The 13,100-nt window shown below is 46.6% G+C and overlaps 1 protein-coding gene across 1 annotated transcript; it reads right to left on the bottom strand.

Annotated features, from left to right (window-relative positions):
* Nucleotides 1-6,093: 6,093 nt before the first annotated feature.
* On the bottom strand, nucleotides 6,094-12,542 carry Gimap4 (GTPase, IMAP family member 4). Its single transcript, XM_015493693.2, has 3 exons — nucleotides 12,409-12,542; nucleotides 9,764-9,835; nucleotides 6,094-8,114 (listed from the first exon to the last, which is right to left on the bottom strand). Exons 2-3 carry the CDS (start codon nucleotides 9,819-9,821, stop codon nucleotides 7,186-7,188), a joined length of 987 nt encoding a protein of 328 aa, XP_015349179.1. The 5' UTR covers nucleotides 9,822-9,835; nucleotides 12,409-12,542; the 3' UTR covers nucleotides 6,094-7,185.
* Nucleotides 12,543-13,100: the final 558 nt, after the last annotated feature.

Below are 13,100 nucleotides of genomic sequence, written 5' to 3'. Positions count from 1 at the left end.
GACCAGAGGAGGTGGGAAATGGTGCAGAAGCCCCCCTTCCCCCAAATGTCCAAAGGTGGAGATGGGGAAAGGTGACTGAAGATTCTGTATCTGAAGTAGGTTCAAATCCTTGGCTGGGCCCGGACAAGCACAGGGCAACCTCAGAGCATCCAGAGGAAATCCAGGTGGAGAGAGAAAGAGCTGATCCCAGGCGGCAGCAGCGGCCCCCGGCAACGGGAATTTGAAGTTCCAGTTCCCCAAGTGAGAGGTCTCAGGAAACGTGGAGATCTCCACTGGACACCTAAGGGGTCCTACCTCGCAAGGAAGAGGTCCGCACCAGGGAAGAGCACAATGAAAGCAGGCCCTTGCTAAAGACAAGGAAACCAGGTCCTCCCGGTCAAGGGGATGCAGGAGTTTAGGTGCTAGGACAATCTCAGAAGAAAGCAGTATCCAGAGTCCACAATATGTCACCAACAACATCTTCAACACTACTAAAAATTCTTCTTTTATAACACAAAGATATAAAGCTGTAAATTTCCCCTCCATGCATAACTCACAAATTTTTGTATATTCTGTTTTCATTATCATTCTCTTCTCTCCCGCCCCCCCCCCATACTCCCTATGATATCTTTTTTTCACTCCTGGATTATTTAGAAGTGTGTATGTTTAAGTTCTAAATGTTTGTTTTCTGGAAACTACAGCATTCAACACAGTGGCCATGATCCACCTGGTTACTGAGCACCTGCAGAGCTGGTGCACCTGAGAAGCTGCAGTACTATGCAGAAGTTACGTAGTTATAATTAATTTAAAATTTAAAAGGCAACTTCACTGGGTTGGTGGAAACATATCTCACTCTAGCTGTTGTGTCACTAAAGAGAGAGCTATTCAGCACTGCAGATATGTTACCCCATGGATGGAGTCTGGTCTCACCTGCAAAAAATGTAAGCAATTCACTGAACAACTCAGTGTCAATGGATTACTTCATTCTGAATGATCCTTAAAGCACTAAATAATGTCTTTGAATATTTGAATATTTGTAAATTTCTAAATATTTTATCTAGATAGCAAAAGTTACATTATACCTAGCTACATGGAAATTGAAAATTAAATTTAAATACTAATTATAATTTTATTTATAATATAATACAATTAATATTAGTTTAAAAATAAGTGTGAAAACATTTTAAATTTAAAAATGAAAACATATTACAAATACAGAAAGTAGCTAGTATTTATGATGGAATAGAGAAAGACATACAGGCTGGAAGACCTGTTTCAAATTTCACCATGAATAACAATTGCAATATTGTGGTGTAGAGAAAAAAACCCCTATCTATAGTGATTTTTTTTTGTTTGGTTTTGGGGTTTTTTGGGGGGGGGGATACTGGGGATTGAACTTAGGGGCATTTGACCACTGAGCCACATCCACAGTCCTATTTTGTATTTTATTTAGAGACAGGGTCTCACTGAGTTGCTTAGGCCTTGCTAAATTGCTGAGGCTGGCTTTGAACTCATGATCCTCCCATCTCAGCCACCCTCCCACACTAGTGGCTGGGATTAGAGGAATGTGCCACTGTGCCCAGCCCTATCTATAGTTTTAATAAATGGAAAGGTAGTCAAGTATACCATAGCAAGAGATTTTTGTGTGTGCGCATTGTACTGGAGATTGAACCCAGGCTGTGGTCTTTGGTCAGTAGAAAGGTTGAGGATATAGCGCAAATCTTTCAGGGAAAAGGAGAAACAGAGCTCTTACCCTCTCCTCTCTTACTCTCTCTTACTCTCTTACTCTTACTCTCTCTTACTCTCCCCCTCTTCTTTCTTTCTCTCTCTCTCTCTCTCTCTATCTCTCTCTCTCTCTCTCTCTCCCCTCTTCTCTTCTGTGAATGGCCACTACGGCCCTGCTAATAAAATCTCAGACAGGTAAACGGTTGTTTTGGCTTGTTGAGTTTACGGAGCTTTTCCATCATCCTTTACATTGGTGCCGAAACCCGGACGGGGATCCCGGTCGCTCAAGGAGGAACCCCATTCCCAAACTCCGAGCCCAACCATTCCTGTTGTAGACCACTCCTATGATCGCCTGCCTGACATCCACCACCGCCCTGCAGATTGGTGAGTTCCCCCATCCCATGAGCGCCTGAACCTAACTCACCAGAAAGAGGGAATTGGCCGTTGAGTGTCTGACAATCCCTCTGGGTGTTTTAGGGGAGAAATGCACCCCACCCAGACCCATCAGGTTTGCGGTGGACCCTGGGCGCTCTGCTAGGGCACCCCTGGGAATCGACCGCCTGGGACGTAGGGTTAATTCTCTCTTTCTAACTCCTGCGTCTCCTTCACTCTTATCTCCCTTGGACGGGTTAGCGTAATTGCTTGGAGGGGATATACTATCTATCTTGAAGGCCTCCATAACCTTACTCTTATTGTCCTCCCCTACTTATATCTTCATCATGGCTTTACTCTCCAATGAAGAAGAGACATTACCCCTTTGTGTCTGGTGTGGAGACCCCAGCGGCCACCAGAACACACACTTTCCCCTCCCCTGTAAAATGGTAGATCCAATTGTATGGGACACTGAAACCCCGTCCTCTGCAAATTGCTCTCCCGTGGAAGTGCATCTTAAAGACCCTAACCACTTCCCAAACCAGGTTCAATATCCGCTGCCAACTGCCAGTCTTAAGGGCCTAAAGCCAATCATTCAGAGCTTACTAAGAAAGGGGTTCCTCCATCCCACACACTCTCCATTCAACACCTCAATTTTAGCAGTAAAAAAGCCTAATGGAACATACCCTTTGGTGCAGGACTTAAGGTTAATAAATTCTTCAACCAGGCCCATACAGCCCCTGGTTCCAAACCCTTATACTATCCTTTCCTCCATTCCTGCAAACTCCACCTCGTTTCCAGTTATTGATCTTAAAGATGCCTTCCTTTCGATTCCACTATCTGTCTCTTCCCAAGACATATTTGCCTTCACCTGGACTGATCCAGAAACTAGACATTCCCGACAGTTAACCTGGACTCTCCTGCCCCAGGGGTTTTGAGACAGCCCACATATTTTTGGACAAGTCCTCGCTGGAGATCTTGAGGATTTTTGCCCTCTATGCCCCACATCAACCCTCCTACAATATGTTGATGACCTCCTCCTCTGTAGTCCCTCATTAGAAACCTCAAAGTCTGACACAGCCACCCTTCTGAATTTTCTTGCTCACCGAGGATATAGGGTTTCTCCGCAAAAGGTGGAGCTCTCTCTCTCTGAAGTTGTTTACTTAGGGTTCCACATTTCCCCATGAGAAGAAAGCTATCACAACCAATAGAAAAGGCCTTATTGAAAGCCTTCCAGTACCAAAAACTAAGGTGGAGATTCTCTGGTTCCTGGGTCTGGCAGGCTATTTTAGGGCATGGGTACCAAATGACTCGTTACTTGCCAGACCATTATAGGATCTAGTAAAGGGGAACAAGCATGAGCCCTTGTTACTTTCAGCTGCACCACATTGCAGAACCTTCCAGAAGGCCCTCTTACAAGCACCAGCTCTACACCTGCCAGATGTTAATAGGCCTTTTGCTCTCTATGTTCATGAACTCAAAGGGCACCTCTATAAGCAACTCCACATACATCACCCAGCTACTACAAGCCCCCCTCCCCGCTTCCTAAAAACCTTGGAGTTGTCCATTGAGGATCACACCAGGATGACTCCTCCCCCGTCACACAGGGGAATTCAAAAGCAGATCAGGCAGCCAGGTCAGCCTCCCTTTCAGAACCCACTGGATCTCTCATTGCCACGTGCTCTCCATCATTACCCAATAACAGAGACGCACCTAAACATGCCCTCTTTACTTACCTCCACTCCGTTTTCCACACCAGTCCACAGACTCTCAAAGCCTTTCTCCACTCTTTCTTTACTCTGACTCCCCAGGATAAAGAAGAGATATAGCAAATCACAGCCTCATGCCAGATATGCAAAAGAGTGAATTCCTATACATCTTTAAAACCCGGAACCTTCCCTTCTCATCAGGCTAGGGGCCATATTCCCGGGGCAGATTGGCAAATCGACTTTACCAAATGCCCAGAGTAAAAATCTTCAAATACATACTAGTTTGAATAGACACATTCTCGGGTTGGGAGAGGCCTTCCCCACTTCAAATAAGCGGGCTACCACAGTTGCTAACATCCTCCTAACTGAAGTAATCCCTCAGTTTGGGATGCCCGCTTCAATCCAATCTGACAACGGGCCTGAGTTTGTCTCTCAAGTAACCCAGACTGTGGCAAAGACATTGTCCATCCCATGGCACTTTCATTGTCCCTATCGCCCCCAAGCCTCAGGTAAGGTTGAGTGAGCCAACCGCACAATGAAAGACATCATAACAAAACTATCTTTAGAGACTCATTTACATTGGGTTAAACTCCTCCTTCTTGCCCTACTACGCATGAGGGCTTTACCATAAAAGCCATCCCTTGCCTCCCCCTTTGAGATAATGTATTGTTGTCCCCTTCTCCCCCCGGGAATCTCACCAGAGCCTTGGCCCCTCCCCGACCAATATGCTCTTCCCCTCCTCTTCCTTATTCACTCTGAGCTATGGAAGCAACAAGATTTGTTGATTCCAGATCCAGAGAACTCAGCTGCCTCCTTTCTGCTCAAACCAGGAAAATGGGTCTACTTTTCTTCCCCAGGGGAAAGATCCCCCCAACCCCAAAATGGGAAGGGCCATTACAGGTAGTCCTGTGTACACCCAATGCTGCAAAACTCCAACAGGAAGGAAAGAAACTAACCCCCTGGATTCATATTTCTAGGTTAAAACCAGTGGCAAGCCCTCCAGAGGGTAATCCCACCACAGCTCCCAACCTTGCAGGACCCCCACAATTGCCCAGACTTACCTGTGAGATATCCCCAGATAACCCTCTCAAGCTCCGTTTTTCAGTCATGCACCACCCTACATCCCATTCTGGAGAAGAACATATATAAGAATGGGCCTCCTGATAGGATCTAGGAACACAGGGCAACACAGTACACCCACACCCTTTTTAGAAATCAGCAACTGGCACAACAATCCTATTGGGACCTCTTCATAAACCCCATCAGCTGCTGGATTCTCCCGATTCTGGGACCTCTAGTTGGAGTCTCTTTATTCTGTGCCTTCCTTCCTTGCATTTTAAAATTCCTTCAAGGACAAATTAACAAAATCTCTAACTAAACTTTCAATCAGCTCCTCCTCAGGGATTACCAGCTACTTGCCATCAAGCCGAACGACATCTACATCCAGTCATCCCAAGAAACCTCCACAAAGTGCTGAAAGATGAAGATACCGAATGACAACTGCACCAAAGGGCAATCTCTACCCACCATGCCAAAGAAATAAGCCCTTGGTTTTCAGCTTTATGTTCTAATCTGCCTTCTCCTGGGCATAGGCTTTTTCTACCAGCCCCACAGACTGGACGACATTAATGCTGTTTCTTCTCATAGCCGCAGGGCACATTCATGGACTTCTCCCGGAGGAAATCCATGCCTTCAGTGCATGGATATGGGGCATATTGGCCCTTCTTCTCCAACCAACTGACCTCCCTCCGTCCCTCTAATCAATGCCCCTACTCAGCAGGAAGTAGCCAGATCGAGTACGATGCCCCCAAACCAAAACAAAAAAGGGAGGAATGTTGGTAAAGATGGCGCCCGGAGCGCTTCTCTTCCGGGAGCTCAGGTCCATGACACACTGAATGGTGCACGAACCATCACCTCCAATCCCTGTGAATGGTGAGAACTGAAGAAGTAACAGCCCACTCGCCCTGCTCCTCCTCATCCTGCGGTTAAGCCCATAAACATCAATACCCTGTTCATGTTCGCTCTCTTACTCTCTCCTCTCTTACTCTCTCTTACTCTCCCTCTCCATCTTACTCTCCCTCTCTCTATTACTCTCCCTTTCCCTCTTCTCTCCCCCACATCTCTCTCTCTCTCTCTCTCTCCCCCTCCCACCCCCTCCATTCAACTGGCCGCTACAGTCCTGCTCATAAAATCTCAGACAGGTAACAAAAAAAAAAAAAAAAGAAAAGAAAAGAAAAGGAGAAACAGAGGTGCCATGAGGGTAGACCAAGTCTAGCTCCAAAATCATCTTGAACTATTAGCAAAAAACTGAAAATCACCTGTTTTATTAGAAGTAGCAGTGGTATCTTCTAAGACAAAACATAGTCCAATGCTGTACAAACAGGTGAGAACTGAGAAGTTTTATTAGAAGTACAGATAACCTGCCAAGCGTTAAGTTCTCAAGGTGTGATGTGAAGGTGTGGGGTGGCAACAGTTCTTTTCTCAAGAAAAGGACATATCTGGTTATTCATCAAGTTGGTTAAGAAGAGATGGACAGAGATTCTAGAGATACACCTGAGCATATCAAACATTGTGCACTTATTTGTTGAAATGCTGTCTTTCACTCTTTCTGGCTTTTGGGGGTCACTACTTAGTTGAGTTCTGAGAGAACTGTTTTCTAAACAACTCCTTGTTCCTCAAAGAGCAGATGATAAGGAACAATTCGAGTCCTTTTATGAATCATAATTAAATAATTTGATGTTCACTGAGAAAGAATCATCTCCATCTATAAGATTGCCTAATGCAAACAAAGAATTAAGCTTTCTAACAAACTATGCAGGTAGGATATTGTTAGCACCCTAAAGGCAAAGATAAGTGTGTAGGAGCTATGGACAGAGAATATCTACCAATCTAAAAGAATTTGGGGGAGAAAGTTTTACTAGAAACTACTGGATACAGCTTGGGGTCATGTTCTTTGGTCTCCTGCATCCCTCTCTCCGTGTCTCTAAGGAAGAATTCCCTGGCAGCAAGCATCATTACTTTTTGCTTTTGAGCTTCACAACTTGAGGATTTGCCCCTCTCCTGCTAGGTCAAACATCTGCCTGTGGCCAAGGGTGAACTCTCCTGCACTCCCTGGTCCTGAGAGCCTGAGAGACAGAAACTAGAGCACTCAGACTGCGTGCGGTGAACAAGTCACATGGGGAGGGTCATCAGGTAATATGCAGAAAATATAAATGCATTTTTCTTTTTTTTAACATTTTTTTATTTTTATTTTTTAGTTGTGGTTGGACACAATACCTTTATTTATTTATTTATTTATTTTTATGTGGTGCTGAGGATTGAACCCAGCGCCTCGCACGTGCTAGTTGAGCGCTCTATCGCTAAGTCACAACCCCAGCCCCAAATGCATTTTTCTTTAAGTCTAGTCATCCATAAACAGATGGAAGAACAAGGAAGCAACATTCAAGGCTTTCACGATTAATTCAATTATCCAACTCTGGTTCTCGACCTCCACTCTGGCACTCTGCTGCCTCAAGGCATAGACAGACTCCGTTTCCTCTAGTGTCCTCTCCATTTGGGCCTTTCTCCTTTCCCGCTCCAACTCACTTTCCAGGTGTCTGATTTTCCTTTCGTACTCCTCTCTTATCTGTGCTTTCTCTCTCTCCAACGCTGCTCTGTACCGTTCTTGGACTGCTAGGACTTGATGCTGAATTTCCTCCTCAGCCCTCCGGTACATCTTATTGGTGAAGTATCTTCCCCCGTTCTCCCTCACCACCTGCTGGACCAGGGTCATCAGCTCCACCCTCTGTGCCTCCTGCTCGGCTCCTGTCGCCTTGTTGTTGAATGCACAGTAGCGATGATGGAACTTGGCCACCAGCTCTTGAATGCCTTCTGGAGCTTCCTTTAAGTAATCCTGGAAATCGATGCTGTCCAAGTCATCTTTCCTAGTGAACAAGAGAATCATGAAACTTCTAGCACTGTCTCCAAACATTTGCAGGACCTTCCTTGTGGCCTTTTGTTCTTCCACAGTATAACGGCCTAATGGGACCACCAGGACCAGAACATGAGGCCCTGGGGAGGTCAGGAGTACACAGCGAGCAATCTCCTTTTGTGTGTCAGCATCCTGCACCTCGGTGTCAAAAATGCCAGGAGTATCAACAACGACGAGTTCACTTCCGTTCCACACACTGCACTTTTTCTCACAGGACTTAGTAACGGATTTTGATGAAATGCCAGATTTAAATGCTTTCTCTCCAAGGATGCTGTTCCCTGTGGCACTTTTTCCTCCTCCAGTTTTACCAATTAATACAATTCTCAATTGGGAAATTCTGTGATCTTGGTGTCCGGGCCCTGGGCGTTCAAGGAAATAGACACAGAGTTAGAATCTACCTCCGACAGCTTCCCATGCTCTCTCTGTTGAGGCCAGCCTGTACTCACAGGGTCTATAGATAGCCTTCTGGGCCATTTCCATCCTGGACAACTGGCACATCCCTTGATCTCCCATTTTCACTCTCTTTTCAGGATTCCCTTGAGCTCCTTACTGTGCCCATATGTGGCTTCCCAGCCCATAGAGGAAGACATAAATGGTTTCAGAAGAGAACTATGAACTGCTGCTGAGAGCTATCCCAGCAAAGTAATTTAGGAAAGAACACAAAACTTGGCTTTGGAGCTTCTGCAGTGGGAGATTGATTTCCCAATTTATATTCCAAATGGAGCTCCCAGTATGGAGCCAGTAGCAGGTTACACAACTCATCACTATTTTTATGGCAAAGTTTCCTATGTTTGAGATCCAGAATCGGGAGATGAAAGAAATATATTTCCAACAGTTGTATGTCTGAGAACACAGGATAAAGGAAGGCAAAAGTTATCTAAGGAAAAACGTGGGTGGACATTCACATTGTTATTTAGTTAGCATCAGGGAGGAAGTCACCCTCCTTGGAACCTCCTGGGAGCACTGGCCTGCTGGCCATGGGCAAGGGGAGCAGGAAAATCATGGCAGGTGGAATGGAAGGGCACCAGAGCCCAGCTCCCACACACCCCCAGTCTGCCAGTGTTGACAGTGTATGAATGGCAAGCCATGGGCTGATTGCCCCACGTCATTCCCATCCCTGGGTGCACGCCTGTTTGGGATATGGATTTGCAGCTCCTCCCACTAAAAAGCAACTGATGAATCAAGATGGTCCAAGTGACATGCTTTGGACAATGCCACAGTGGAATGCATAATTCAAGCAGAGACTCCAAAAGTGCTCCTGTACTATGGTTCACCTTCTCTCTGCTCTTCCTGCAACTGCTGTGTGAAGACGCTTGGACCGGCCTACTTGAAGACACCTTGGCCTGCCCAAGAGCTTGTTAACCACACACAGGTCCATGAAGCTATCAAGGCCGAGACCCAGAAGCTGGCTCAGACCCAAGAACTGTCCGCCTGACCTTAAGAACCAACTAAATAGTTGATGTTTTAAGCTACTAAATTGTGGGCTAGGTTGATAAATCAGTTCAACTGACATATTCAATTTCTATGGGTAAAAGAGTAAAGGGGGGTTTTGTGATGTGCTGAGTCAGCCTGTTGACTTTGTTGGTCGTAGGGGACCCCAGCAACAGGCAAATCAGGGACCTGGAGGAAGGATCCATTACTCCCACATTTCTCCTTCTCAATCCCCCTCCAGGATGAAGAAAGGAGCAGAAGAGCAACAGAGAGGCCTCGCCCGCTGTTGTGCGGTGTCAGTGCTGTGGGAAGCAGGGAGTAAGAAGTGGTGCTGAGCCCTGGATCTATGGGGGGCCCTTTCCGTTTCTCCCCGAAGTAGCTGTTATGGCCATCTCGGGAGGAAATGGAGAGGGTGGAGGGAAGGAAAAGATCTGGGTCAATGGAGAGAAATGAGGAGCAAGGCTGGGGACGTTTCTCTCCTGTTGAAGTGGGGACTGGCCGTCAGAACCAGAGGGGAGGGTCCCCACTGCCCAGCCCTCTTCCCAGCGGCCAGGCCTGGGCCCTGCGCACGTCTCACCGTAGCTGGTCCCTGGTGCGCTGTGGTAGAAATCCACATCATGGTGCTGGGCTGCCATTATGGTTTGGATTCCTGTAGATAAAAGAAGAAAATCGCACAGTGTGGGGAAGGCAGAGTGACTGCAGCGTCTGATCTGGCTGTCAGTGTTTTCTCCTGCTGTGAACCTCTCCTCTGACGGCTCCTGCCTCATTTCCCAAAACCTCACCTCAACCCTCTGCTCTCAGTTTCACTTCTAGGTCTTTCCATCACCCCCCCCCCCAACACACACAATCCTCAGCGCTTCCTGGGTGCCGGCTCCAGTCCGGCCCCTCTCTCCCTGGGGGCTGCCTGTGGGCCTCTCACCAGCCTTTGCAGGCTACAGACCCCCTGCTCCATGTTCCAAACCTCCGCCCTGCACTTTGGCCTCATTTGGCTGTTCCATGGGCTTCTCAGACAGAAGCTGGCCAAAAGGGAGCCCAGGTCCTCCACCTCCCACAGGATTCCTCTTCAGCCAGGGGCTCCCGCCAGACCCAGGGTCATGTCCTACTCTTCTTTCCTCACCCACATCCTCCCGCCCCGAATCCTGTTGATTCTGGCCCCCCAAATCTCAGAACTATTCGTGTCTCTCTGTCTCCCTGCTCCTCCTCTGCCACTGGTTTGCACTTATCACTTTCCTAACTGATCACCTTGTCTTCCTTCCCTTTCCAATTCCACCAGTTTTAAAACTAAAATTTTACTTTTTTCTTTTCTTGCTTAAATCCCCTAGTTGCTGCCTACTGCCTTTAGAAAGTAGTTTAGATCCTCAGAATGACCCGGAAAGCCCTGTGTGATAACTTCCTTCTCTCATAGCTTTAGCCACAGCGGCTCCTTCAACATTCCCAGAACCCTCTAGATTCCTTCCAACTTTTAGCCCTTTGCAGACTTTTTTTCTCCCAATTCAGACCAGTGCCCAGCTCATGCCCAGGCAGCCCTCAGGCCTCAGAGGTCTTCCACACCTCACCCAGCGCCATGCTGACCACAGGCCAGCGCTGGTGTGCTCCCTGGCTGTTGGCTCTAACTGGACTCCAGGGCCTTTTCATGTCAGAAGAGGAAGCTATTTGTAGGATGTTCTACTGCCCCCCCATAAGCTTTGTGATGGGAAGACCATATGTCACCCCTCTTTTCTCTGGGGACAAGCATAATACTGGACAAAGGGTGGTTCTCAATAAATGTTTGCTAAGTAAATGAATTGATCAATGATCCCTCAGTTTCTGGCCCCTCTCTGTTTGATCATTATATCCAAGCCATGTCTACTCTGTAAAAATGACAATTCCTTCCTTGATGGTCAACTCTTGGTGGCATAGAAGCATGGTGTTCTTTTTAAAATGTTATCCTTCACTACTACCTCTGAACATTTTGAAAAACTGTCACAGGTGCAGACTTGAGCCAGGACAGTTTGAAAATGCTCTTGTTAAGGACAAGGTCACCAGGCAGGGAGCCATAAATTATAGATTTGAAACAGAAAGTCAAGCACTTCTTTTTCAAAAAGGAAAAAGGGGGTAAGTATTTCTTTATTCTTTAGGAATAGAGAGGAAACAGCTTCCTGTAAACCTGGAAGAGAAATCATAGAACTTTTAAAAATAAGCTGAAACCACAGAGTCGATTTTGGTGATTGGTATTAGGAGTGGATATAGGAGGCCAGCATTAGGAAAACAGGCTGTTTGTGTTTTGTTTGGGGTACAGGGGTTGAACTCAGGGCCTAGAGGCACTTAACCACTAAGCCACAACCTCACCCTTTTAAAAAAAAAAATTTTGTATTTTATTTCAAGACTCATCTCACTGAGTTGCCAAGGCTAGCTTTGAACTCCTGATCTTCCTGTCTCAAGCCTCCCAATTGGCTTCTCCACATTTGGGATTATAGGTGTGTGCCACCACATCTGGCCTGGGTGTTTCTTAAGGTCCTGCTTTCCACACATGGGCTCTCTAATGCTGCTCTACTGACCCTAATCTAAATGCAAAACTAGGGGAAAGTGCTTTTGTGAGTGCTGATCTTGGGTAGCTAAGTTCTCCTACTCTGCCTAAAGAATTAAACACCCATCATTCCCAGCTTCTCCTGAACTGCGAGTCACACAGGAAAGCATACCCCTTCTCCCCGCTCCTAGGGAGAGCTCATTTCTGGCTGAACCCAGGAAGGGACTGTCTCCGAGGCAGCAGGTCCCTAGCAGGCAGCTCTGAGCAGACAGTTAGTGGGGTCACAAGGCCTCCCACTACACAGCCTCTGATCCTGACCTACGGGTCAGTTCTGGGGAGCTGCACACCAAGCTGTGCCCTTTACAGGTATCAGTGTTCTTCCCACCAGCCCCTCAGGGCTAATTGGGTCCACTCACCCGACTCTAACCCTGGAACAGCCAAGTTTATTCATAAATTCTACAACCAGGGCAGGAATAATTTATTTGTAAGACAAGTATCCTCTAAACAGTAACCCCTGAAAAAGACATCAATTTGTAAGGCTCAGCCTTCAAAACAGATTACAACCTCAAATCAGCAAAGACAGGAAACAGGAGCCAACAAGAAATATATTCTGAAAACAAGTTTGCCAAAAAGTTGAGGACATAGAGCCAATAGAGAGGTCCCCTCCCCACCAAATTTAACATTTTCCTCCCCAAAACAGACCCGCATTCCCTTACCTGGAAAATCTGGGTCTTGTACCCTTTTCTGATTTTGCAGGCAATGCTAAGCCAGAATATTGAGGAGGAGGAGGAGGAGGAGCAGAAAGGAAGTGAGGGGAGGAGCTATCTAAACTTGCTTGTGCAAGGGACCTGCACACCTTACTCCTCAATTGCACCAACAGAATTTTCTGTAATGATGGGATTGTCCTGTGTTGTCCAGTCCAGAAACCATGAGCCACATCTAGGTACTGAGTACTTAAAATGTGAAAAGTTGTGATTGCAGGGCTGAACTTGAAATTTTGTTTCACTTTCATTCATTAATTTCAATAGTCACATATGCCTGGTGGCTATATGCTGTACCTCACAAAGACTCTGCATGGGTCATGTTGTACAATTCTGGAAAAATCTAGATCAAAACCAGAGAGTTGCTAGTTATTCTGAAGGACCCCTGGGTCCCTGGATCTGCTGCTCAGAACAGCAGGCCTCTGAGCCAGCGTTTGCTCCTAGTACCTCAGTCCTAACCACTGATGTGAGAGAAGGAACAAAATCCTGTTTTCAGCCAGGCATGATGGTGCACGCCTGTAATCCTAGCTACTCAGGAGGCTGAGGCAGGAGGGTTGCAAGTTCAAGGCCAGCTTCCAAAACTTAGCAAAGCCCTAAGCAACTTAGTAAGACCCTGTCTCAAAATATAAAAGAGCTGGGGATGTGGC

This window comes from Marmota marmota, unplaced genomic scaffold (assembly GCF_001458135.2).
Source record: "Marmota marmota marmota unplaced genomic scaffold, marMar, whole genome shotgun sequence".
NCBI lineage: Eukaryota > Metazoa > Chordata > Mammalia > Rodentia > Sciuridae > Marmota > Marmota marmota.
The sequence above is the reverse complement of the archived record's forward strand: the minus strand, read 5'-3'. Positions and strand labels throughout refer to the sequence as shown.